The following is a 24,647-nucleotide window of genomic DNA, read 5'->3' as shown; positions in this document are numbered from 1 at the left end:
TCAGATATTGTTATCTGACAAGCGGGAACACGCATCGTTCATCTGACAAACATGTCAGATTTTCCTTCAGATATGAACGATTAAACAATTTTTTAAATCGTTATTGTGCAGATCTGAAGGAAAATCGGACTGTTTATGCGCCATAAATTAATTTATAAAGGATATATGGGAGGAGCACTACGGTAAGTCAGTATGTATATGATATATGGGAGGAGCACTATGGTAAGTCAGTGTGTATATGATATATGGGAGGAGCACTACGGTAAGTCAGTGTGTATATGATATATGGGAGGAGCACTACGGTAAGTCAGTGTGTATATGATATATGGGAGGAGCACTACGGTAAGTCAGTGTGTATATGATATATGGGAGGAGCACTACGGTAAGTCAGTATGTATATAATATATGAGAGGAGCACTATGGTAAGTCAGTATGTATATGATATATGGGAGGAGCACTATGGTAAGTCAGTATGTATATGATATATGGGAGGAGCACTACGGTAAGTCAGTATGTATATGATATATGGGAGGAGCACTACGGTAAGTCAGTGTGTATATGATATATGGGAGGAGCACTACGGTAAGTCAGTGTGTATATGATATATGGGAGGAGCACTACGGTAAGTCAGTGTGTATATGATATATGGGAGGAGCACTACGGTAAGTCAGTGTGTATATGATATATGGGAGGAGCACTACGGTAAGTCAGTGTGTATATGATATATGGGAGGAGCACTACGGTAAGTCAGTGTGTATATGATATATGGGAGGAGCACTACGGTAAGTCAGTATGTATATAATATATGAGAGGAGCACTACGGTAAGTCAGTATGTATATGATATATGGGAGGAGCACTACAGTAAGTCAGTATGTATATGATATATGAGAGATGGACTACGGTAAGTCAGTGTGTATATGATATATGGGAGGAGCACTATGGTAAGTCAGTATGATATGATATATGGGAGGAGCACTACGGTAAGTCAGTATGTATATGATACATGAGAGGAGCACTACGGTAAGTCAGTATGTATATGATATATGGGAGGAGCACTACGGTAAGTCAGTATGTATATGATATATGGGAGGAGCACTACGGTAAGTCAGTATGTATATGATATATGGGAGGAGCACTACAGTAAGTCAGTATGTATATGATATATGAGAGATGGACTACGGTAAGTCAGTGTGTATATGATATATGGGAGGAGCACTATGGTAAGTCAGTGTGTATATGATATATGGGAGGAGCACTACGGTAAGTCAGTATGTATATGATATATGAGAGGAGCACTACGGTAAGTCAGTATGTATATGATACATGAGAGGAGCACTACGGTAAGTCAGTATGTATATGATATATGGGAGGAGCACTACAGTAAGTCAGTATGTATATGATATATGGGAGGAGCACTACAGTAAGTCAGTGTGTATATGATATATGGGAGGAGTGCTATGGGAAGTCAGTATGTAACACATTCTCAGCCTACTGAGCCTATTACTAATCACATAGGTAAAGGTATGCTTCAAGTGACTTCAAGTTCTCAAGGGCATTTTAAAGAATAGTTCTTCAGTAAAATCCATTACAGTATCGTTAAACGGTTTGCAAAAATTATTACTAAAAAACATTGACTAAATTAGACTAAAATGAAAACTGAGGCCAATGACTAAATATGGACTAAACAAATAAGAGAATGTGACTTTAAACCAACTTATTTTAAACCAATAATTTTAAATAAGCAAAATGAACACTGGAGCACACAGGTTAAAGGGAATGCAGGCTAGTGTAAGAGACAACAGGCTGGAAATGTGTCTGCAGATCTCACAAATGTCTAAGCAAGGAGCTGTGCCATCTTCAGTGTAAACGGACATAATGGTCAGGTATGCAGAGCAGGAGTAGATGAGTTTATGGGCAGATATTAGATTGAAACACGCACTAGGCATTTAAAGTAGAGGAAGTATAGTTACATTTAGTGGCAGTTACCCGTTTTCATTTTCACAAGATCAGAGTATTTTGTAATATGTATAACCTTGCATCAGTATTGCAGTTTGTGACATACAATGCAAAGTGTTCTAGAAAGTTCTCAGCTAATTCATATAAATATATAAAAGAATAAAGGTGCCTTTATACAAGCAGATTCTGCCCCTGTCTTAGGGCCTGATTCAGAGTTGGGAATAGAGAGAGATCTCTCTCAACTGATCATCTTGGTGAAACCATGCTGCACTACAGGTGGGGCAGATTTAAAATGTGCAGAGAGATTTAGATTTGGGAGGAGTGTTTCCAAAGTGACATCTAAATTGTATAGTAATAATAAAGCTGTGCAGTATTTGTGGGCTACATGTAAAAGCAGCCAATATTTACCCCTACATGCAATTTTTTTTTAATGTAATTACACCCCTTGCATTGCAACATGATTTGTCCAGGTACACAGTTAAGTGCTATCTCTCTCTCTATTCCCACCTCTGAATCAGGCCCTTAGACACTACTGCTGAGCTGGTGGATCAGTCTCATTTCACCACACATGGGCCAAATGGACAAATTCATTATGGATTATTGGGCATGAACAATGACTGCAGTGTGAAGTTATTGGCTGACCGCATTTTCCGTAGTCCAGGTCAACATCAAATCGATAGCCATCAAATGTAGATTGTATGATCGGCACTAGTTTTAAATCCATACAAGTAATAACTTCTGGACAATTTGGTCTAAAACAACGAGCACAGACACAGCATGAAGGGGCATCTAATGGCTCACACAACCCTAACTTCCACAAAGTAAAATTGCAGGACAGATATTTAGTGATTTAGATGCCATGCCACGTATGTGGTCCATGATTATAGTGATTAAATAAAGATTATTCAGCTTATTACAAGGAATTATGGGTGAATCTTATTTATAATCAACTGTTGGAAGTTGCATTCCTCCCTTGTACTTGGAACAGCACAAAGATCAATGGTACCCCTTACAGACAGAAATCCAAATTACCGGGTTAAACTTCAACACGGTAATTTGGTTATTTACACGGGACCTTTTTCTGTCTGAAGGGTCATCCCAGGTCTAAATTCCCGAGACTTCGACCCAGGAACTTACCAGGGTCGGAGACACGGGAATTTAGTCCCGGGTTGACCCTGTCAGACAGAAGAAATACCAGTGTAAATCAGCAAATTACCGGGTTGAAATTTTTGACCCGGTAATAGAGGCAGAGAATGGCAAAACAACCGGGTACAGAAAAGTCGTGAAAAATCCGGGTTTTTTTGCCATTTTCTGTCTGAAAGTGGTATTAATGACTCGTCTCTATTTATCAGTGGCTATATCATGCTGTTTTCTATTAAGTTTAAAATATAATATACAACATGATTCCACCACGATTGTTTTTTTGGTTGTTGTTTCTTTGAACAATTAGGAGTAGTAATCCGTGGAGATGACCAACAGTGAATTATCCTGGAATAATGTGGCATGCCTTTTTAATTATGGTTAGGCGGAATTTCAAACTTCTGCTTTTTCCTTTCAACAGTGGCCAAGATAAACCTTACGGAGTCTTCCGTGTGCTTACCTGGCATGCAGCGCAAACAGTGATGTCAACAATTACGAAATACACATCATATTTTCAACATTAAGAGAGATGGTTGATATAACCAAGTTAAACTGAGACATTATTTAAAAAAAAAAAATCCTGAGTACAAGACTGACAATATGCCCTGTTAGCAAGAGGATTAGTTCCCTTTTTTTTTTACAACTGCAAATTAAAAGACCAAATTGAAAGCTGTTGTGGACAATGTTCTCTACATATGTCTATGTATTATTAACATGAACGGAAGGTGGTATGATGCATTCTTCACTAAAATAAAGGAAAACATGACATGCAAACTACATTGGTAGAGAAGCCCTAACTGGAAGACAAAATACAGCCATTAAAAAGGTGATAAATACATACAATATCCTTGGCACACACTGTCAGATACCTGGTCTGACTGTCTGATACCTGAGCACAAATTGTTGTGTCTGCCGGGCAATCTGGAAGATTTTAAATGCCTGACAGACCAATAATTGTAGCTCAGCTGCAGCCATATACTGTGCAAATATCAGCCTGATAAATGGACAAGTGTTTGGTACCTTTGAGCTTACAGATCTGGCAACTAAAGCTGGGTACACACTAGGTCGATTGTCCACCTACCTAATGATTGGCAAGTGCCGATGTGTGTCAGCGCTGACATCCCAACTGAGTGGGCACTTAACTTACCTGCCCAGTTGAAATGTCAATCACTACTGGGTCTCTACAGCAAGTGTACGGGCCATCAGTGGGTGGCACCAGTACACATCAGCAGATGACCAATATATCTTTCAGATATCATGTTCGCCTGTGCTTGCAGGCCTGATCCTAAATGTTTGAACAACAACAACGTTCACAGACATATAGGGTGTACACACCCGCCGACGCACTATAGATATATCGGCCATTCAATGGAACGGAGTTCCCCAAGGTTCTGTTCTTGGACCTCTCCTTTTCTCCCTATATACTTCCTCTCTAGGTGAACTCATTAACTCTTTTGACCTCCAATATCATCTCTATGCTGATGATACTCAAAATTTACCTTTCCACCCCTGACCTCTCCCCCTTGCTTCTTACCCGTTTCTCCAACTGTCTCTCTGCTATCTCTTCATGGATGTCCCAGCGCTTTCTTAAACTTAACATGTCTAAGACTGAGCTGATCATCTTCCCACCCTCTTCCACTACCTCACTTCCCACAATTTCATTATCCATTGATGGCACAACTATCGCCTCTAGCCCCAAAGTGCGCTGTCTTGGAGTTATCCTCTCCTTTAAACCACACATTCAGCACCTCTCGCAGTCCCTTCTGTGTCACGCCTGTCTGTCTGCTCCTCCCCTTTAGAATGTAAGCTCTCACGAGCAGGGACCTCTTCCCTCATGTGCTTCTCCTTACACTTTCTTCTACTCCTTACTCCTCATAAGGGCACCTAACACGTCTCTGCCAACTACCTGCTGCTTATTGTGAGTGTTTTAATCACTATTGCAGCAATGTATATAATGTCCTTCACTGTACTGTAAATCACTTATTTGTTTTTTGTTTTTTTTGTTCACTTATTAGTTCTATGTACTAAGTAAGGTGCTGCGGAACACTTGTGGCGCCATATAAATAAAGGATAATAATAACAATAATAAAAACGGCCACTATATGTATCAGGGTGTATCCAGCATAAGACTCTAAGGGGGCAATTCATTTGTTACTCTGTACGGACGTGAACAGCAGCCGGAATTTCTGTTCGCCCCTCCTGAGGAGGCAAGCAGAAGTGAAAAGTCTGTGAAAAGTCTGTGGTTTGGGTGGCCAAACCAGGATTTTACACGGATTTTGCAGTTTTAAGCAGCTAAACCTGGTTTAATTAGGCTCGGCAAGTGACAATTAATGGGCGTGCAAAAACGATTGAATTGCAACATTGGCAGTATGTATTCGGGTCAGGCACTGGGGGGGGGGGGGGGGGGGTGTTAGATAAAATAAGTGAACCAGCGCTAAGAATACAATAGTATACTATGCTCATATAGTGAGAATCGGCATTATAGATAAAACATCAATAACATTTATTGTACATATCAGAGCATAAAAAAGAGGCTATAAAAGAGACCAACTATTATTGTTAAAATATAGACCGGGTATCTAGCCTAGTGTGGAATACTGGAATAAAGATCACTCCTGCTCCCATAGGACATAATTCATTTGCAGCCAATATATCCAAGTGATCGATGTATTATGTAAGCAGTGCTCCTCAATAGACTTCGTTCATAAATAGCCAATAGTTACCAAGTGATTGATACAAAATAGAAAATCGATATCGACCAGGTCTGCCTGCTTGCACAGAGGACGGTAGTTGGTCGATAACGACCATATGTGGCCGTGCATTGACCATCGTATAGTCGTTTGCAGGGGCTGACAACCCCCTACCAGCTGATTTTTGACAGCGCACTGTGTACTTTTTTCTTATATATTTTACAAGGGGGGGTTAGGGCTGCAGAATGGTTAGGGGTTAGGAGAAGTACAAAATTCTTTCGGGATTCTGGGTCTCATTCAGACCCGCTCGCGAGCGCAGGACGCTCGCAAGCGGGTCGATGTTACCCAAATGCGCATGCGCACGACGGAGGCAGCTCCGTCGTGCGCATGCGCGAGACCCGAATAACGACGGGGTAGCCGTCATTATGGGTCTCGCACCAAAGGAGGCGTGCTGTCGGTGGTGAGTGACAGCACGCCCCCTTTGGTGGGCGTGGCTGCCAGAGGGAGGCGTTCCCATGGGAACGCCTACCGTCTGGGTCCGGCCCCACTGACATCACTAGTGATGTCAGTGGGAGTGATTTTTGCTCTGAGCCAAAATCACCCCAGGGCTTGCGGTCACTGAGATCCTACCGCAGGGTCTCGTCACAAGCCCGATGGTCGCGATGGTCTTGACCATCGCGACCATCATCATGGATGCTCGCATAAGCTGTGGGTGGTAAAAAAGGCCGCTCCAAATTTAACTAGGACGTCCCTGATTCAGAGCGAGCACTCTGGTCAGAGCGTCCGGCTCTGAATCAGGGCCTCTGTTTGGATGCTGACCGCTGGGATCCCGTACCCAACTTGTTTCATAGCATGTGTAATATTAGGGTAAGAACGAATTAGTTTTATTAATGCTATACAAAGTAAACAAATACATAATTTTATGGCTTTATTGCCCTTTAATTTGAAAAATGATGAAATGTTAGTCATTCTTCTAAGAAACAATTCTAGAGAAAAGCCATCTCTCAGAAAGAGACGTCCTACTAAACCATGTTTCCCTGCATTTTCTATGCTACAAGCCAAGTGTGTTCTTACAGAAGGTGTGGTCATCTTTTCCCTCTTGTGAAATGATTTTCCTATAGGTTTGTGTTGTCAGTCAGGTCTGTCTGCAATTATTTTAGCATAAAAAAGGAGAAGCTCAACTGAGCAGTGCCACTTTATATTTTGATTGTATTATTATATAAAATACATGCACCCTTCCAAGGAAAGGAGAAGGGTGTAGGCTGTGGTAAAGCTGCCTCCACATTGTTAGATATTAGCTGGCCAATCTAACCAAATGAACCAATATTGAGAAGTATCTTGCATCAACTACAATATTTAGTTACATGAGGCGGATGTAAAAGCATGCCAGATAATAGCACGTCAATTCTACAGCCAATTTAAGCACTTTCACATATTCTGGTTCATTGCAATATATTAAAAATATGTGCAACTTGGCCCAACATGCAGGGGCGGATTGGCTATAGGCCTCACCAGGAAGGTTCTCGATGGGCCGACATGCCTGTGGGGCTAGCTGTTGGCCGGGTGACCTTTTTTAAAAAAAAAAAAAAAAATGTTTTAAATAATAACACATCAGCCTCCTGGCGCATCCACTCTCTTGTCCCTGCTGCAGTGCTGCCTACCCGGCCCACCAATCCCCAGGCTCTAAGATCTGCAGCATCTGCCAGGGCCCTCTTGCAGACAGTGCAGAGCAATCACAGTGCAGGGATCAGAGCTGGAAGTGAGTGAGGCCGGGCCGCCGGAGAGAGGAAGTGACAGGGAGCGGGGAGCTGCTCCTGCTGATCCCGGCGCTGAAATCAACTGAAGATGGAACACACACACTGCAACCCTGGGCAGACTGCTTCAACACTGGTGGCCAGGAGGCTGCAAGCATTTGGGACCACGGAGGAGCAGCAGGTAAGAAATAATGGGGGTCCAGACAGGGGGCAGGTCCAGGAACAGGACAGATATAATCCCACATGCTTAAGAAGAGAGTGGGTGTGCACTGTGCAGTTACATGGGGCTGTGGATCTTGGCTGGCAGTAAGATGGGTGATGGTGATGTGGGGGTGCAGAGTGACTTGGGGTTGCGGGGCGACATGGGGTGTCGTACGTTGGGGCTGGTGATGTTTGGGTACAGGATGGCTTGGTGTGGGGTGACACGGGGGTGTAGTAAGACTGAATGCAAGGTGACATTGGGGTGCAGTATGGCTGGGTGCAGGGTGACATGGATGTGCAGTAAAGCTAGGTTCATGGGGGTGCAATAAGATCGAGCTAGTGATATGGGATATAGTAACGTAAAAATTAAATGCATGGTGACATTAGGGTGCCAGATGACCCCCCTGCTGGATCCCACTAGCACCTTCAGACAGCGTTATTGAAGACAGGTAAGGCAAGTATTGCAGGAGATACAGGGGAATGGGACTGAATAGACACAGAGGACATGGAGCAGGGGACACAGAACATTGTGCCAGGGGAGACACCAGAGATGGTTCTGGGGGCACAGAGGAGATGGCACTTGCTGCGGGAACATAGGAGATGGTGCTGGAGTGACGCAAAGGGAGGGGAGGCATGGCTGGTGCTGGACGCACAGGTAGGACCACTGGTCGGATTAGTAGAAGAGGCTGAAAAACCGTAATCTACAGTAAGACACCAATTCTAAAGAAACCATATTACTGATACAAATGGTACCAAATATATCTTATTAATATAAAATTGTTTGATCAGGGAAACTCACATTTTGCCCTGCACCAAAACTGCTGTTCCTATGTATTATCTGGTTGAACCTCTGTTGCATGTTCATGACAAAAAATTTTTTCCTACGTAAACAGGTGGTTTCCAGACCATGTGATCTCCTGCATGAATAGTGAATACTGACTCAAGACACTGCCTGCTCAGGAAAAATCAATTTCTTCAGTGGTTCCCCACTGCAGAGAGATCATATAGGTAAGAAAATACTTATTCATATGCCCGCTGTGTTTATTAACTGGAGAGAGGGACTGGGGGCATATCCATCAGCTCCAAAAGTGGTGGGCATGCCTCCAGCATGATAAAAACAAGGGGAGTGGCTTGTGGGCATGGCATTTCACACGGACCACACCCCTTGCCACAAGGCTACACCCACTTTTTCAGGCATGCGCACATAGGGCCTCTTTCAGGATTTTTTTCCAGAGCCACATTAACTTTCCAATCCGCCCCTGCCAACATGTAAATGCCAAAGTGCTAACAGGTATAAATGGATAGAGGTCATCCATTCCAATCAGATTGTGACGTATGGCCAGATTATTATGACTGATGTCAGATTCATGGTTGCAAGACAATTATCTTAACTATCTTTATTTTTAAACAATTTTTGTAGTATGTAAAATATATTTTACTACATTTAAAAAAAATCTATATATTTTGTAGGGTTTTGTGATGAACAAGTTCCGTTAAGTAAGAAGTATAAAGTACCTTTGACAAGTAATTCTTGGCACATTGGGTCGGTCACTTTCTTCTATTTATAATCTTATGGGGTAATGGGTGACAGAAGCCAGCTTGGCGGTGAAAAGGTTACCCTTGGCACACATCTAATTTACATGCAACGTTGTATTCCATGTGACTACCTCCATTCTGCAGACAATGCTATTGTCATGGAACAACAAATTTACAGTCAATGTGGAATATGCAGAAATGATACAATTCCAAATATTATTGCTGCAGACTACCAAGGACCTTGATAGGATTTCTGGCTGTGCACCACCACAGTCACTGGAAATAGAATAAAATGCAGTACTTTTAAGTGGCATCTTTATGAGAAGATCAATATATAAACTATTTCTGAATACCTCAACATCCAGGACACTGCGGGGCTGAGCTTGGCAGAGCATGCTAAGCAGTTGCAGAATTAACTCTTCAACGTACTGGAGAGCATCTTCGGCTGATGAGAGTTTGGGATGGACCTGTACTTGAACCTGTAAGGATACAAAGAGTAAAGTCACTGATTTAGTTAAAATCTGGAATATGCAAGGGCGCAGCCACTTTCCAGCAACCTGTCAATCTTGCATAAAGCTGAATAAATAGGTACAATTAAAACATTAAACTAATGCTATGCCCAGTGAATCTGTTTCCTAGAATGCCTCTGGACATAACAGCAAGGTTGCAGATCAAAAACAAATTGGGACTTTTTTTATATGCCAACGAATAAAATAAATTATTTAGACAAATGGGGGGGGGGATTCAATTGTTGTTAAGAGGCCTGACGTAGCAATTCAGTTGTTTCTCCGATTGGGCATGAGTGCAGCGAGCAGAAATCTGCAAAAAGTTTGGGTTTTGGGCGCTAACCAGGACTCTAGACTGGTTTAGTAACTTTACGCAGCTAAACCCGGTACATTTAGGTGCACAAACGCAATAAGTAATGGGTGCCCGCGATACTCATGCCCGACCAGAGCAACAATTGAGTTGATCCGTTGGGTGCCCATTACTTATGGGTGTGCAAATAACACCTGAATTCCCATCCATAATGTACTAAGTACTTAGAATTATTATTTTTGTTGCAAAAGAACTGGCATAAAGGCGCTGAATACGATTTTTTTTTTTTTTTTTAAAGAAGATTGCATGGCGTAGCTAAAGGCCCCCATACATCTGCTATGTATTGGGCCAAAGGTCCAATCCCCAGACGCCAGGGTCAGGGTATCGGTGAAATCCAACATTTTGGATTTTCCTGATTTGCCGATCACGACAAAAATATGGTCATCAACAAATCAGGAATTTCTAAAATGAAGAATTCCACAGATTCCCAGACAATTCGTCGATCGATGGCCGTTGATCTGCATTTATAACCAGCGATTCCGGTCAGATAAGGGAATCGGTAAAACGTCTGCATGATGTATGGGGCCCTTAAGTTGCAATGTCTTTGGCCCACCAAACAGGGCTGTTTGGCACAATAGGATAGGTGCATGTGGACACATTTGTACTTGAAATTAAAACCCAGCGGGGTTATTTATATACATTGCCTGACAGTGTATAGATGCAGTAATACACCGCAGCAAGATTTTAAAGGCCTCGTGCAAGTAACACATGGACACTAACAGGTTGGGACATTATCAATTAGACAACAGTCACTCCATTTCTAGCTGTACATATAAAAAAAAGCTTAAATTAAAATGCTGTCAGCAGTAACGCTGGGACACAAGCCTGAGAATCTCCAATTCTATATTGTGCTATATCCACTCAACTTCCTCTATATTTCCCAGACACAAACCACCACACTCTAACTGCATGGGCCAAATGTAATAGGGTGAGAGTTTAGAAAATGTGAGAGTTTAGCAGTAAACTCTCACATTGGTTGAGTTTTATCTTCAAAATGGGAAAACATCTGAATGAGATTTTAAATCGTGAGAGTTTTCTAAGTCTAAAAAAACATGCAAGTTCGCTCTGTTACTTTGTTTTTGGACTCTATTACATTGGCAAAGTTTAAAAAGTGTCAGAAACTCTCACTTTTCTAAACTCTCACCCTATTACATTTGGCCCCATATGTTCTAAATATTTTACTTGTTATGGCGCACATCCACTACCTGATTAAATAGAGCGAATGAACGATAACGACATCGTTATTGTTCAATCGCTTGTTAATCGGACACAAATCGGGCAGTTTAATGTCGAAAACGACCAGCGATGCGCGCTCCCGCAGGTAGTTTTTGACATCTATCAATCATTGCCCGAACATGCTGGTCAATCTTCCGATAACGACAGATTGGCCCTGTTCGGGGATAAGGGAGGGTGTCTGCACTAAACGTCAGTGTAGACACAGCACTAACTGTGAATCTCCTGCACGATTACAATGTCGTAATCGTGCAGTCGTTTCACAGTCTGCTTGTGGATGTGCCCCCTTTACACTTTTAAAAGCCCACAACAAAAATGCTCTCTCCGACTCCGTACCCTCACTAGGAGACAGTCTGTAATACAAAATCATGCAAACTGCTTGACTCCTCCAAATGGCAGTTCCCTTGCTGATTGGAGTCAAGTAACTAGCATTTAAACGCTGTAATTGCAATTTGTAATTCGTGTTTTGCCTTTAGTGGTTTATAGTTACAGATGTGTCAACATACAGCTTACATCCTTGTGCGTTAAACAGCCCTTCTAGTTGCGCCATGCCGTGGCGTGACTCGGTAGCGCTGAGCATCATTTTGTGTGACTTTTTACATTCAAATGCGTCTTATTCGCAAAGGGGTGCGAATAAGAAGCACAATCAGCTTCTGCTGATTATAATGCTATTTGGTATGCCTATATTCTGTGTGCAACTGCGGGTGTATCTGCATGCGAAATGCTGCGTTACAGTGTCACAGGCGCTGACACTGACGTAGCATTTCACATGCAGCTACACCCACAGCTGCACAAACATAAACATGCCGCATATCATTTTAATCAGCAGAAGCTGCTTGTGCTTCCTATTCGCATCCCTTTGTGAATAAGACGCATTTGAAGGTAAAAAGTCGCACAAAAATACATTTGTCACTACTGAGTTTTATGGCGCTCACGCGTTATGTTTAATGCGATTTGTAGCGCACGGAGGTAAAATGTATATGGACACATCTGTATATATTGAAACATGGAGCTCATTCAAAACAAATGGTAACAACCAAGTGGACAAGCCCTGTTTCTTTGCTGGATACAAACAGGTTGTACATGTTGCTGGAATGGAAGAACAAGATAATTCATCATACTGTAGCCTCTATGTTTCTGGATATTATGTGAGGATCAGGATGGTCATTTGCATAGTAAGTTAAATATTTAGTTATCTCTATTCATATTCAGAAATAGACATTAGGCAAACACAGAAGCTGTGACAATTGTCTTAAAATACTGAGACAATCCTGCAATTGAGGTATGCACATGAACTAATTAGATTCAGTCAGTTATTGAACAAATACTTGTCTCAGTTGAAGGCAAGCCCTAAGAAAGTTAGTGTATTGCAAATCTCACAATTCATTTGTGAAAAACTCTGCCATACTCTTAAAGTATAGTGAATATTGCATATTATTTGGGGGGAGAGTTTAGGTTGTATTTTAAATAAAAGAGGAACACTTTAAAATGTCATGACATTTGACCAAATAATATGTCTATAGATAGATTTCAGGATGACACAAACTATATTATTTATTTTAAATGTAACAGTTTGGGCCACACTGTTTAAATTGAAGCTGTCTCTTTAAACATACATTTTTTGCTAGAATTAGGATAACACCTTAAACAAAGGGGGCGATTCAATTCAGTGCGAGTTGAATAGTGCCAGGCAGTTTGTCCCAGAGCTATACAATTCAGCGAGCTGTTTAGTCCGGCACTTACACGCTAAGTTGGAGAATGCCAGTTCTCACTACTTAACGCGAGTGTTTAGTCTCAAGAACAGGCATTCTCAGACCCGAGTGCCGGCCACGAGGCTGATAGCACTGCAATAAGCTGGAAAACAGGCATTCTCAGACCCAAGTGCCGGCCACGAGGCTGATAGCACTGCAATAAGCTGGAAAACAGGCATTCTCAGATCCGAGTGCCGGCCACGAGGCTGATAGCACTGCAATAAGCTAGAAAACAGGCATTCTCAGACCCGAGTGCCGGCCACGAGGCTGATAGCACTACAATAAGCTGGAAAACAGGCATTCTCAGACCCGAGTGCCGGCCACGAGGCTGATAGCACTGCAATAAGCTAGAAAACAGGCATTCTCAGACCCGAGTGCCGGCCATGAGGCTGATAGCACTGCAATAAGCTGGAAAATAGGCATTCTCAGACCCGAGTGCCGGCCACGAGGCTGATAGCACTACAATAAGCTGGAAAACAGGCATTCTCAGACCCGAGTGCCGGCCACGAGGCTGATAGCACTGCAATAAGCTGGAAAACAGCCTTGCAGCCGGCACTTTAGTCGGATTTCTCCTCGCACCCTCAGGAGGTTTCGAGAAGAAATCTTGTCGCCCTAACAGCGCGGTCAATTGAATAGCTCTGGGAGCTCCCTCTCGGTGCTATTCTACTCCTGCTGAATTGAATCTCCAAAGATTAACCTTTTTTAAAAAAAATCGTTCCCCACTATAAATTTTCTTTACAAAGTACATTGAGGTGATAGGCAAAAGAGTAGATTCAGCAGGAATTCTAGCCGTTTAAATAGAGACCAGACATGAGTGCTTTGTGGGAAAAGATACTAATATCAATTCTCAATTGTATGAGAATATCAAGCTACTGAAAAATGTGACGACATTTGAGCTGAATACACAAAGGACCAAGCAGCCATATTAGCCGAGATCTACCAATGCAAATTCAGATTACGGTGGCTTGAGTGGGTGGAAGATCATGGTACACAGGACTATAGCTGTCATCTTCCAACCACATTTTCACTAAAGCCTATCTTAAACTCCTCTCACTCACTTCTCATAACCACCTTGTCTCCTTCCCACTTCATGCCATTCCTGAGGAATGTAAGCTTTCTGGCAGGACCATTTTCCCACTTATTCTTTCCTTGACCTCTCTCTACAAACCAGTGCACCTTGTCTCGTCTCCATCAGTAACGCTGACCCTGTCTGCTGGGAAGCAGTCAGGAAGAAATCCCGACACCCGGCTTACCGATCGAAGGTAAGTCGGGTGCGGAATGCCGCGGGGGCGGGGATCGAGTTAGGGGATCCCGGGGGGGGGACTAAGGGTTAGGCAGGGAGGTTACGGTTAGGCTGGGGGGAAGGTTAGGGTTAGGCACCCCCCTGGGAGTCTTACAGTTAGGCTGCGGGGAAGGGGGGGTTAGGGTTAGACACTTGGGGGTAAGGGTTATGGTGTAAAAATAGGTTAGTTAATACTTACCTTTCTAGCTTTGGGATCTTCACCCCTGTTGGGCTACCGCTGTCGGGATTAGAACCGCCGTCCGTAAATCATACTGATTCCTGTCTGCTCACCCATACAATGGGTACAGGATCATTGAGAGCTGTTGTGCTTTCTCCTGCAACTCATTACTGCCTGCTGACTCCAGCTACAGTGAGAGTTGCTCTATTCTTTCCCTTGTAATGGTCATTCCCTAGTTATGGGTGGATTGCGATGTCTGCGATTTGTACTCACTGCTGCAGATTGTATTGATGCCTTTTTGTTACCAGTATATACACCTCTTGTATGGCGATGCATGCACCTTTGACACCTAACAAAGTTAATAATTTTAGTAATTGCTATTATTTATTTATACAGCATAAATCAAATTATGGATCACTGTACTGAGAATAATTATTCACAATAATATCTGCTCACGTGATGCTTACATTCTATAGTCCCTAAAACACACACACACACACCCCTCTATGGGTTAAATTTGTCAGAAGCCAATTCCCCTACAAGTATGTTTTTTTTATTGTGGTAGGAAACTAGAGCACCAGGAGGAAACCCATGCAAAAATGGGAAGAACATACAAACCCCACACCGGTAGGGCCCTGGTTGGAATAGAACCATATCACATCCGCTGTTTCCGACAGTAAATGTCAACTACTATGTAAAAGTAAATCTCATTGATTTTAGGACTCTCTGATATTGTCCCAGTTGTAGCTTCTAACATTATGTTGACATCACAATCATTTCCATATGAAGTTGCTATATATTACCATTAGCACAACACTTTCATATTATTCATCAGGAATGCCTCACTCCCTCCCTCTTTTTTCTTCACTATGTACCTGTGTGTGTGAAACAGGTTAGAAAAGTGGATTTAAAAATGCCTGTGTGACACCTCTTAAACCTGCATTAATATGTAAGTTTTACAGACAATAGTTTTGCGCTTTTAACCTTACAAATGAATTTCAGATCAAATTAACAATCTTTTTGCTCCTACACCTATAATTGGATATGGTAGAAAGAATAAGCAAGGTGACAGTTTTTGGAATAAAAATTACTTTATAAATTATTGCCCTAAAAATACATTTAGACTTACAACAAGTAAATCACAATATAAAAATGCATATAATACGTTAATATACTTTTACTGATGATCCACTTTAAAACTACCTATATGTCCCTTTGCATGAGACAAAATAAAACAATGGCCACTTGTATATCTCACTCCTACTAGAAGAATTAATCACTTTAAGAAACACCTCTCATGCACCAATTTCGGAATGTTTATGCAAGTTTTTGTTGGTTAGCTGCAGTAGTATAGCATAAAGTCACGAACTCTTTTCCACTATAAGGCTCCAAGTTGTATCCACATGTAAGACGCCTGTTTATCGTTGGTCACTCTTATGGGTCACAGTATTAGGAGACCCCAGGAGATGTACTCTCCACTGTGCAACTCCAGAGATTCCGGGGTTTCCAGCACAATACGAAAGTCCAGCAAAAAGAGTGACAGCACAGCGGCGTACAGCAATAAATGATCCACAGCTCTGGGTACGTACCTCTCGGCTTTGCAGTCCTGTCACTGCTAGCGAGCCCCGTATAGCTGCGGATCCCGCTGGTATAGATCCTTCCACTTAAGCCAGGCAGAAAAGATTGAGCGATGCAGCTTATATTAGACAGAGGCCAATCTCCGTCTTTTTAGACAATGTTCCTCCAAGATATTGGCCGTGGTAAGAGGATAATTGAAAGTAGATTTAGACTGGTCAGCCATCCATATAAATCTAGTATTATCAGCAAAAAAAGTCTCTGTCTCTGACGTGTTTCCACCTGGGAAGCTTTATCAAAGAGCATGCTCTTTAATAAAGCTTCCCAGGTGGATGCGACACACGTCAGAGACAGAGACAGAGACATCTTCTAGTAGGAGATATATCTACACAAATGGCCATTGTTTTATTTTGTCTCATGCAAAGGGACATATAGGTAGTTTTAAAGTGGATGATCAGTAAACGTATATTAACGCATTATATGCATTTTTATATTGTGATTTACTTGTTGTAAGTCTAAATGTATTTTTTAGGAAAATAATTTATAAAGTAATTTTTATTCCAAAAACTGGCACCTTGCTTATTCTTTCTACCATATCCAATTATAGGTGTAGGAGTAAAAAGATTGTTCATTTGATCTGAAATTCATTTGTAAGGTTAAGAGCGCAAAACTATTGTCTGTAAAATTTCATGTTCGTTTATTAGAGCTGGCACAAGCTCTTTTTTGTTTTGCTGCTAGTTGTTATATATTTTTTCAATCAATTAATTAGCACTTCCCCTTAGTTTTTTCCTTTAACATTAATATGTAAGTGCAGAACATTTCTGATCGCCATATAAATGGTTCTTAGCGTGTGGGCTGATCGTAAGCTGCCCTCTCCATTACTATGGCTTCCAATTGGTCCTCTTGCTTACCACTCCTGCCCACCCGTATCTCAGTCCCTCACCAGCAATGAGACAAACCATGGTACCAGGACAAAAATCTGCACGGGGTTGTGCTGAATATCGTTCCTTGGGTAATTTTACACATTACCTGGGAATGCATCTTTAAGTGACAAGTAGCTGAAGTTGAAAACAGCAGCCTCATGGTTTAAATTGTCTGAAAGATAACACTACTAAGTTTACACATATCCCTGTGTGTGGTTTTTATGGTTACAACCGTCTTCTTACAAAAGGTCATATGACCAGCTTCAGTTCCAGGAATGCTATTTTGCCTTCTCATAGGTCTGCTCAGTAAACCAGGAAAAACATGCTTTGAAAGTAAAATTCTACTACAATAGGCTTATCTCTAGAAACAGTTCATACTTTTGCTGACAGCAGTTGTGTGACTCAGGCATAGAAAAATAAGAAAACACATTTGCCTTTTTTTGTTATTGCTTTTAGCTTAATGGCTTAAATATATTTGAAAGGTTCCTGGACTGCACACCCTGAATATATATACTGGGAGGTGCTACCTGATGAGACTAATTGCTGGCACAGAAACAGACAAATCTCAGGTGCACAACTCCAAATTACTGATAATATATAAATGCAATAACATTTTGCAATCAATAGAGGTTTTAAGCATAATCATGGCCAATGTTATGGGCCTACCCACCATATCCAGGTAACCTCTTTAGGGTAGGTCCCTAACATACTAGGATTCAAATCCAGAGCGCAGGACACCCCCAAACTAGCCCAGCTAAGCAACCCCAGGGCACCGCCATAGTAAGAAAAGTGCAGTGTAAAAACGATAGTTAGGAGCAGCCACAGCTGCATATAAAGAATGAAAATAAAAAAGTGAAGAACGTGTATAATATATGTCAGTTTTAATGTTGCTATTACGGCGGGTATCCACTTGCCGATTAAAATGAGCGATTGAACAAGAACTATATTGTTATCATTCAATCGCTCATTAATCGTGCACAAATCGGGCATAAAAATGTTGCAAACGACCAGTGATGCGCGCTCCCGCTGGTCGTTTCCAACATCAATCATCGCCTGAGCATGCTGGTCGATCTGCCGATAACAACAGATTAACCATGTTTGGGGATGAGGGAGGGTGCCTACACTGAACGTAGGCACTGCAGGGGAAGAGGAACGACTGTACGATTACAATGTTGGAATCGTACGGTTGTTCCACTATCTGCTAGTGGATACGCACCTTTAGTAAGCAGTCTCCCACTATTTCCAACTCATCATGGTAATCTGCCAGATACAGAGAGCCTTGAAAGCTTTCAATGATTTTGAATATATGTTTAGCCATTAAAAAGGGATTCATCCTTAAATGATTGTTTTATTGGCATACATATCCCACTCTTTCAGCCTCATGGGATGCAAAACAGAAAACTGGTGGTAGTTGCAATGTCAGTTTAGTACATAAACACAAATGGATAAGGCGTTCCCAGCTTAAAGAGTGTATTTTATTAGCACACATGCATATAAACATTCTGCAATGACCACATAGTTATCTCTGCTGACACAATCATGAACAGGTATGATTAAAAATGGGGCTTTCATCTTATGACAAGTTGATTTATTTTGTTTTATATATGTTCTCCTGCCGTTTTACTAGATACAGAGCTGTCTCTCTTTGGTTTCCTACTGTGATTTTCACGAAGGCCTTCATATCATCTATGCAGAGTTCTTTTAGTTTTGCTGCCCTTGGACATGAAAAGCTCAATGCAGTTCTGAGTTATATCCAAGGGCACAGACTGGAGATAGACAGATAAAGCAGTGTTTGTAGTGCAAGTGACAGGGGTGAGATTGTACAAAGCAATTAAGTTAAGGAAATCTCCTTTTAAAGAAATTTCCCATAATTAATTTACTATGCTAGAAATGCCATTACAACAAACTAATAATTTATATAGTAAATAACATTTATACATCATTGATTCCTTCTGTACAAGTAATGATTACTGTTTAGAGGATTACACAGTGTAACCAACCAGCTCTTTCGTGAATAGGCATGCGTTAAATTATTATTGTCGACAAGCGATATATCTGTAGCAGAATGGCGGGTGTATACACCCGGTATGTGTCTGTGAACGTTGTCATTCAGAGACATACCAGGTCGGCCCTGCAGCACAGCCAATGCATCTTGCAGGTATAGTTGCACGTCTGGCTGTATGCACGGGCAACCCACCGACCGCCTGAACACTCGCAGCATGGGACCGCCGACACGGAGATGGATGGGCATTTTTAAATGCCCGCCCAGCTGTGATGTCAGCACAGACATCGAGCGGCCGATTGGATAGTGTGTATCGATTTCCAATCAGCCACTCTGACGGCAATCCGTCATCACAGTGTGTACCTGGCTTAAGGAATGTTTCCAGGTCCTTGTTGAATCCTTGCCATGAAAAATATATAATATATATTGTTAGTAGCTCATACAATGAAGTACTACAACTAGGCTATATTTCTTACTATCACCATTGATAACATTATATACAGTTTTCGATAATAAAATGTACTCAATATTTACACCCCATTATCTCACAATTTCATGAAAACCACAGTCTTTATCTTGGAATACAATAGTCTACCACTAAAAGCTGACCCTGGAAAGCTTGTCTACCATAGTCTAGTATTCAAATCTGACCCCAGAAAATTGGCCTACAATAGTCTAGGATTAAAATCTGACCCCGGAAAGCTTGCCTACAACAGTCTAGCATTAGAAGCGCACCCTGGAAAGCTGGCCTACAATAGTCTAGCATTAAAAGCTAAATGAATATGCCCCTAAGCTGAGCCCGGAAAGCTGGCCTGATAGATAAAACAACAGATGTGCTCGATTTGACCATATACGGGATGGGTCAAGTTGCAACTTTCAGAAATCAGACCAAATAACTAAACATGGATGCAGCCAATAACCAAAAGCACAATGCAATCATCAGTGAAGTGGATTTTTCAGCGTGATCCAAAAGGAAGAAAATAAAGATACATAATTCATTCAGACGATATTGGAGACTTAAATGCTCAGTGCATACCCAGCTTAACAACTTTGCAACATTTGAAGGTCCAAACTGTAAAGCGGATAATGAGGTGCGATAAATGGGGAGAAGCAGCCACTCAACTCTGCTTATTAATTATATAACAATTCACATAGTTGCGTCCATAACAGACAGCTTTGGTCATTTAGCACTTGGCTTTATTGCAGTTGAATGATGAGCGCAAAATTGTGAAAAATGGTCATTACCTCCAGTCCCGATTGACATCTAAATATTACCATTCAGACGATGCTCATGATTAGAAGTTATTCAGTTTATGATGCTGAAATATGGGGTCAATTAGGTTAGAAGCTGCCCATATGGACTTTACAATTTCTATATATTTTTCCATTGCTGAGAAGACAAAACACATTGTTAACTAGATCAATGGGTATTTAAATTTTACAACTGGAAGGAACAGGTCATGGTTATAAAAATTTAAACCTCAAAACACTATCTTCTAGTGTAGAAAGGGCAAATTTGTGAGCATAGTCTTGTATGTCACTCATTTATATACAAATACATACATGCACATAAATACATATTATAAGTATAGAAAAAAATAGAATGTACATATTTCAGCAGGTATTAAAAACTATTTGAATCTTAAAATCAGGCCTGGTTTACCAACTGAATCCACACAAGAAAGGACCCGCTGACTATATGCAAATGTGTCATGGGAACAGAGCTCTTTCCCACAGAAAACCCCTGCACACATCAAATTCCAATCATGTTCCCATTGCCAAGTTCAGATCATCTTTCATTTGTTTTACTGCAAAAGAAAACTGCAATATTCTCCCTTTCCAAAGCAAAGCGCTCAACTCTCCTAGTGTCCTGCAGGCATATTTTATGGGAAAATGGTTTGCACTGCGCAAGAAAATAAGCCTTCCTGAAAATTGTTATGTTCATGGAGGTAAGAATAAGGTTTCTCTTATGTTAAACCAAGATCTCAGCTAGGCCACAAGAAGTTTATTACTAAATTATGTATAGACCAAAAAACATTCATACATAAATGCAGCCTTTCCCCACATTCAAAGAACATGACCATTTTGTGAGTCTAATCGATATCCATAAGGAAGAAACCCACTATTCACTAGGAACTAGTGACACTGCTGAAGTTTTATTATCAGACAGCATAATGGCTCCCTCCACCATATACATGCAACAGGTACACACATACAAATAAAACCTCAAATACAAGCAGACTTTATCAGGGCGCATCAACTCTGGCTCCCCATTGCAATCAATACGTAATGCGTTGAGATTTTCACTTTGAGGAAACAGAACAGATAATTTGTGACTCCATCATATATATTAATTCACCTGTGCATGATTAAAGCAATCCTCAAATCATATCACTTATCACTCAGGGCACAAAATACACATTTCTTTATTATAAAGGACAAAGGGACATATTCAATTAGCCGAAAAAGTTTCGCCAATGACGTCATTTCACCAGGCGAAAACGTATCCCCGTATTCAATTCCAAAGACTTTTCGCCTACAAAGAAAGTCAATGCATTGGTATAGGCGAAAAAGATTCGCCTATGAGATCAGGCGGAAAAAAGTGCAGAATTGCGGTTTTGGGGCGCAAAGGTGGGGAAACCACCCTGCACCCTTGGGAGAGGCCCCTAAAGGTTACCTGCGTCAACAAAAAAATTATTTATTTTAAAGAACACCCCCCAAAAAATTACATTGAAAAAGGGGGCGAAAAAAACAAAAATAAAGTTGGTGTACAAACTTAAAAACCAGCAAAATAAGCTTTTGGGGGGTCTGCAAGTATGGCAGAGGTGTTTTTTTTGATTGCAGGTGCGTGCTGAAGGTGCGTTTTTCAAAACTTCACTTTTGCAATTTTTCACCATGCTTGCACCCATTTTCATGTACCGCAAATTTGCTGGAACTAGTTATTTTCTCGAGAAAAAACCTCCAAAATGCTGTTCTTCACCACTTGTGCAAAGACACTAATTAGCAGCTATTAGAGCATTTAAGTACCCCAAATAACTTCAGCAGGGCTATTTGGGGGCATCTACTTTAATCCCCAATGTTGGGACAGCTTTTGGGGGGTGTCAGGCTGATTTCCCCAAATCTGACAGCACTTTTCACCTGTGAGTTTCGCCGGGACTCGTTTTCGTGTCCTTTGGAATTGAATAGGGCGAATAGTAGGGCCACGCACGAAAAGTTTTCGCCTCCAAAACACGCAAAGACGGCAGGCGAAACCTTTCTGATTTTTCGCGTCTAATTGAATGCGCCCCAAAGTATTTTAGTGACTCCAAGTAATAAAATAAAAACTCCTTATTCCTGCATGCAGGCTGCAACTGCTCTCCCCTCTCCCTCCTGTAGTCAATTTTCCCTCTTCCCAGAGTAGGGTGTTAAAGTAGCTTCTTCATCAAGGCAGCTTGTGGCAAAGGTAAATTTATTTAAAGGGTCACGCCATAAAATTGTGCGCACAGACGTGGACCATGTACAATAAGATCATGCTGCACAATGTCACTAATTGACTGTGAGCAGGGGCTCTCCAGCCCGTCTGTGTTTATAACCTTCACAGCCCCTCCACTAGCAGGCACATATATAGGAGGTAAAACGCAATAAAGGATGGAAGATTAGTTAAATGAGAAGGAGGAGGGACTATAAAATGTACATTAAATGGAGACTAAAGGGGTAAATTTACTAAAGTGAGTTTTTTAGAAGTGGAGATGTTGCCCATAGCAACAAATCAGGTTCTACTTAACAATTTAACTAGCACCTTCTAGAAGATAATAGATAGAATCTGATTGGTTGCTATGTGCAACATCTGCACTGATTGAAACTCTCACTTTAGTAAATTTACTCCTAAGAATGAGAGTCTGACTAGCAAACATATTAGCAATCAAAATGTAAACAAATTGTGACATAACAGATGTTGCCCCCCAAAAATATGTCATTGCCTTTTGATAAGGTGGGACTACTTGAGGTCCAGAACTGCGAAATTTAGTCTACTATAAAAATAATACTAATAGTATTCAAATACACATACATGTCACCCTACCTTAGGTGATGGGAACCCGATACACTTAAAGGACTGTATGTTTTACTCACGAACCTTTTCTTAAATATAAAGTAAAAACAGCCCCACACACTACCACCAACTCACTTGTCCCACAATGCTTCACATGGCAGACATTCTGTTGGACTGAAAATGCTAGCTCCTGCATCCAACATCTATTACAAAGCGATCTTCATTTTTCTCAGCATCACGCAAACACCCACGTCACTAAGACAACCCTCCTCAAATCGGGAGTATCAGTGACTAACCGCAACTAAACCAGCGTGCCCAAATATTCTTGCATATTATGCTGGGCTTACACTGCCAGGAAAAATGCTTGCCAAATAAAGACACATTTTATCTGACAGCCTGAATCCCAGCAGATATCATGGCCATACACAAATATTTCACTGTCTATGGACATGATATCTGCTTTTTTCCCTTAAGAAGAAGACATTTCTTTGTTCCTCCCCTATGCAGGTAAAGGGGAAATGTTGGGCAGTACATACACTGTCAGATGCAGCTGACATAAGATCAGGTCAATAATCAACATGCCCGACCAATCAGCGATCAGTCGAGCATGTTGGAAGATTTTTCATGCCCGACATTCGCTGATCGGTTGCGACCATAAACTATGCAATTATCGACTCTATCCACCTATAATCGGTGGATCTGGATGATGATTTCAAAATGTATGCCCAGCTTTAGTCAGGAATCAGAATTTCAGCTTCAGACGATGTAGGAAAGAGGAAGATCACATGGTGCCAACTTCCCTGCAATCTCTCCACCTACCTGTCCTCCATCGTGTAGTCAATGCAGTTCTTGTGGAAACAATGTTCTGCATATGTTATTCAGTAGCAATAGATGAAGGCTGCAGGTGCATCCTTACCAGGCTGCTGGAATTTTTAGGTAGGATGGTAAGCAATCATTGCTAGTGGATAGTGGTTGTGTGACAGTAGCTTATTATGAGACAACCTGCTCCCTTACAAGTATAACCTATTTAATGATAACCTTAAGATATAATTAAAGATCACTTTCAAGGCAAAACTAATGTTGATACATAAAGCAGACAAGAACCAAAGTTCTTGTGACCACTATACACCCAAAACTAATTACACGAAAACAGAGGCATTACCAATTCATATCCTGAACTCTGAGAAACACTTTCAGACCAAAATCACCAAAATTAATTGGAAGTCTACATTAAATATTGGGGTAGTAACATTACAAGTAATTATACCCTGCAATACAAGGAGGAGAACTTCTGATCTCTCTCTGCCACTATCAAAACACATTTGTATGAATGGGGCAGCACATAAGCTCACAGTTCTGAAGGATGGGGGGGATTAGGAGGAGTCATTTAGCAGGAAATGTACTATTTTTCTTGTATGACAAATACTAAAAATAATAAATCTATAAATTTATCTAGCTGGATAAAGATCCTAGATTAATATTTTCAATTTTAATTAGGAGTCCCAATAAAGGAATTACT

General features: G+C 41.2%; 1 protein-coding gene across 1 annotated transcript in view; it reads right to left on the bottom strand.

The window, feature by feature from the left end:
- The window catches only part of SOS1 (SOS Ras/Rac guanine nucleotide exchange factor 1), a 172,898-nt gene that overhangs the window by 80,791 nt on the left and 67,460 nt on the right, over nt 1-24,647 (bottom strand). Inside the window, exon 2 of the mRNA XM_088477420.1 lies at nt 9,632-9,757. Within this exon, the coding sequence (XP_088333546.1) occupies nt 9,632-9,757 (126 nt within the window). The remainder of the gene's footprint in view (nt 1-9,631; nt 9,758-24,647) is intronic.

The sequence above is a fragment of the Taudactylus pleione genome, unplaced genomic scaffold (genome assembly GCF_031769625.1).
Source record: "Taudactylus pleione unplaced genomic scaffold, aTauple2 ptg000201l, whole genome shotgun sequence".
NCBI classification, from domain to species: domain Eukaryota; kingdom Metazoa; phylum Chordata; class Amphibia; order Anura; family Myobatrachidae; genus Taudactylus; species Taudactylus pleione.
Note: the sequence above shows the minus strand (reverse complement) of the source record. Positions and strands in the feature narration are given on the sequence as shown.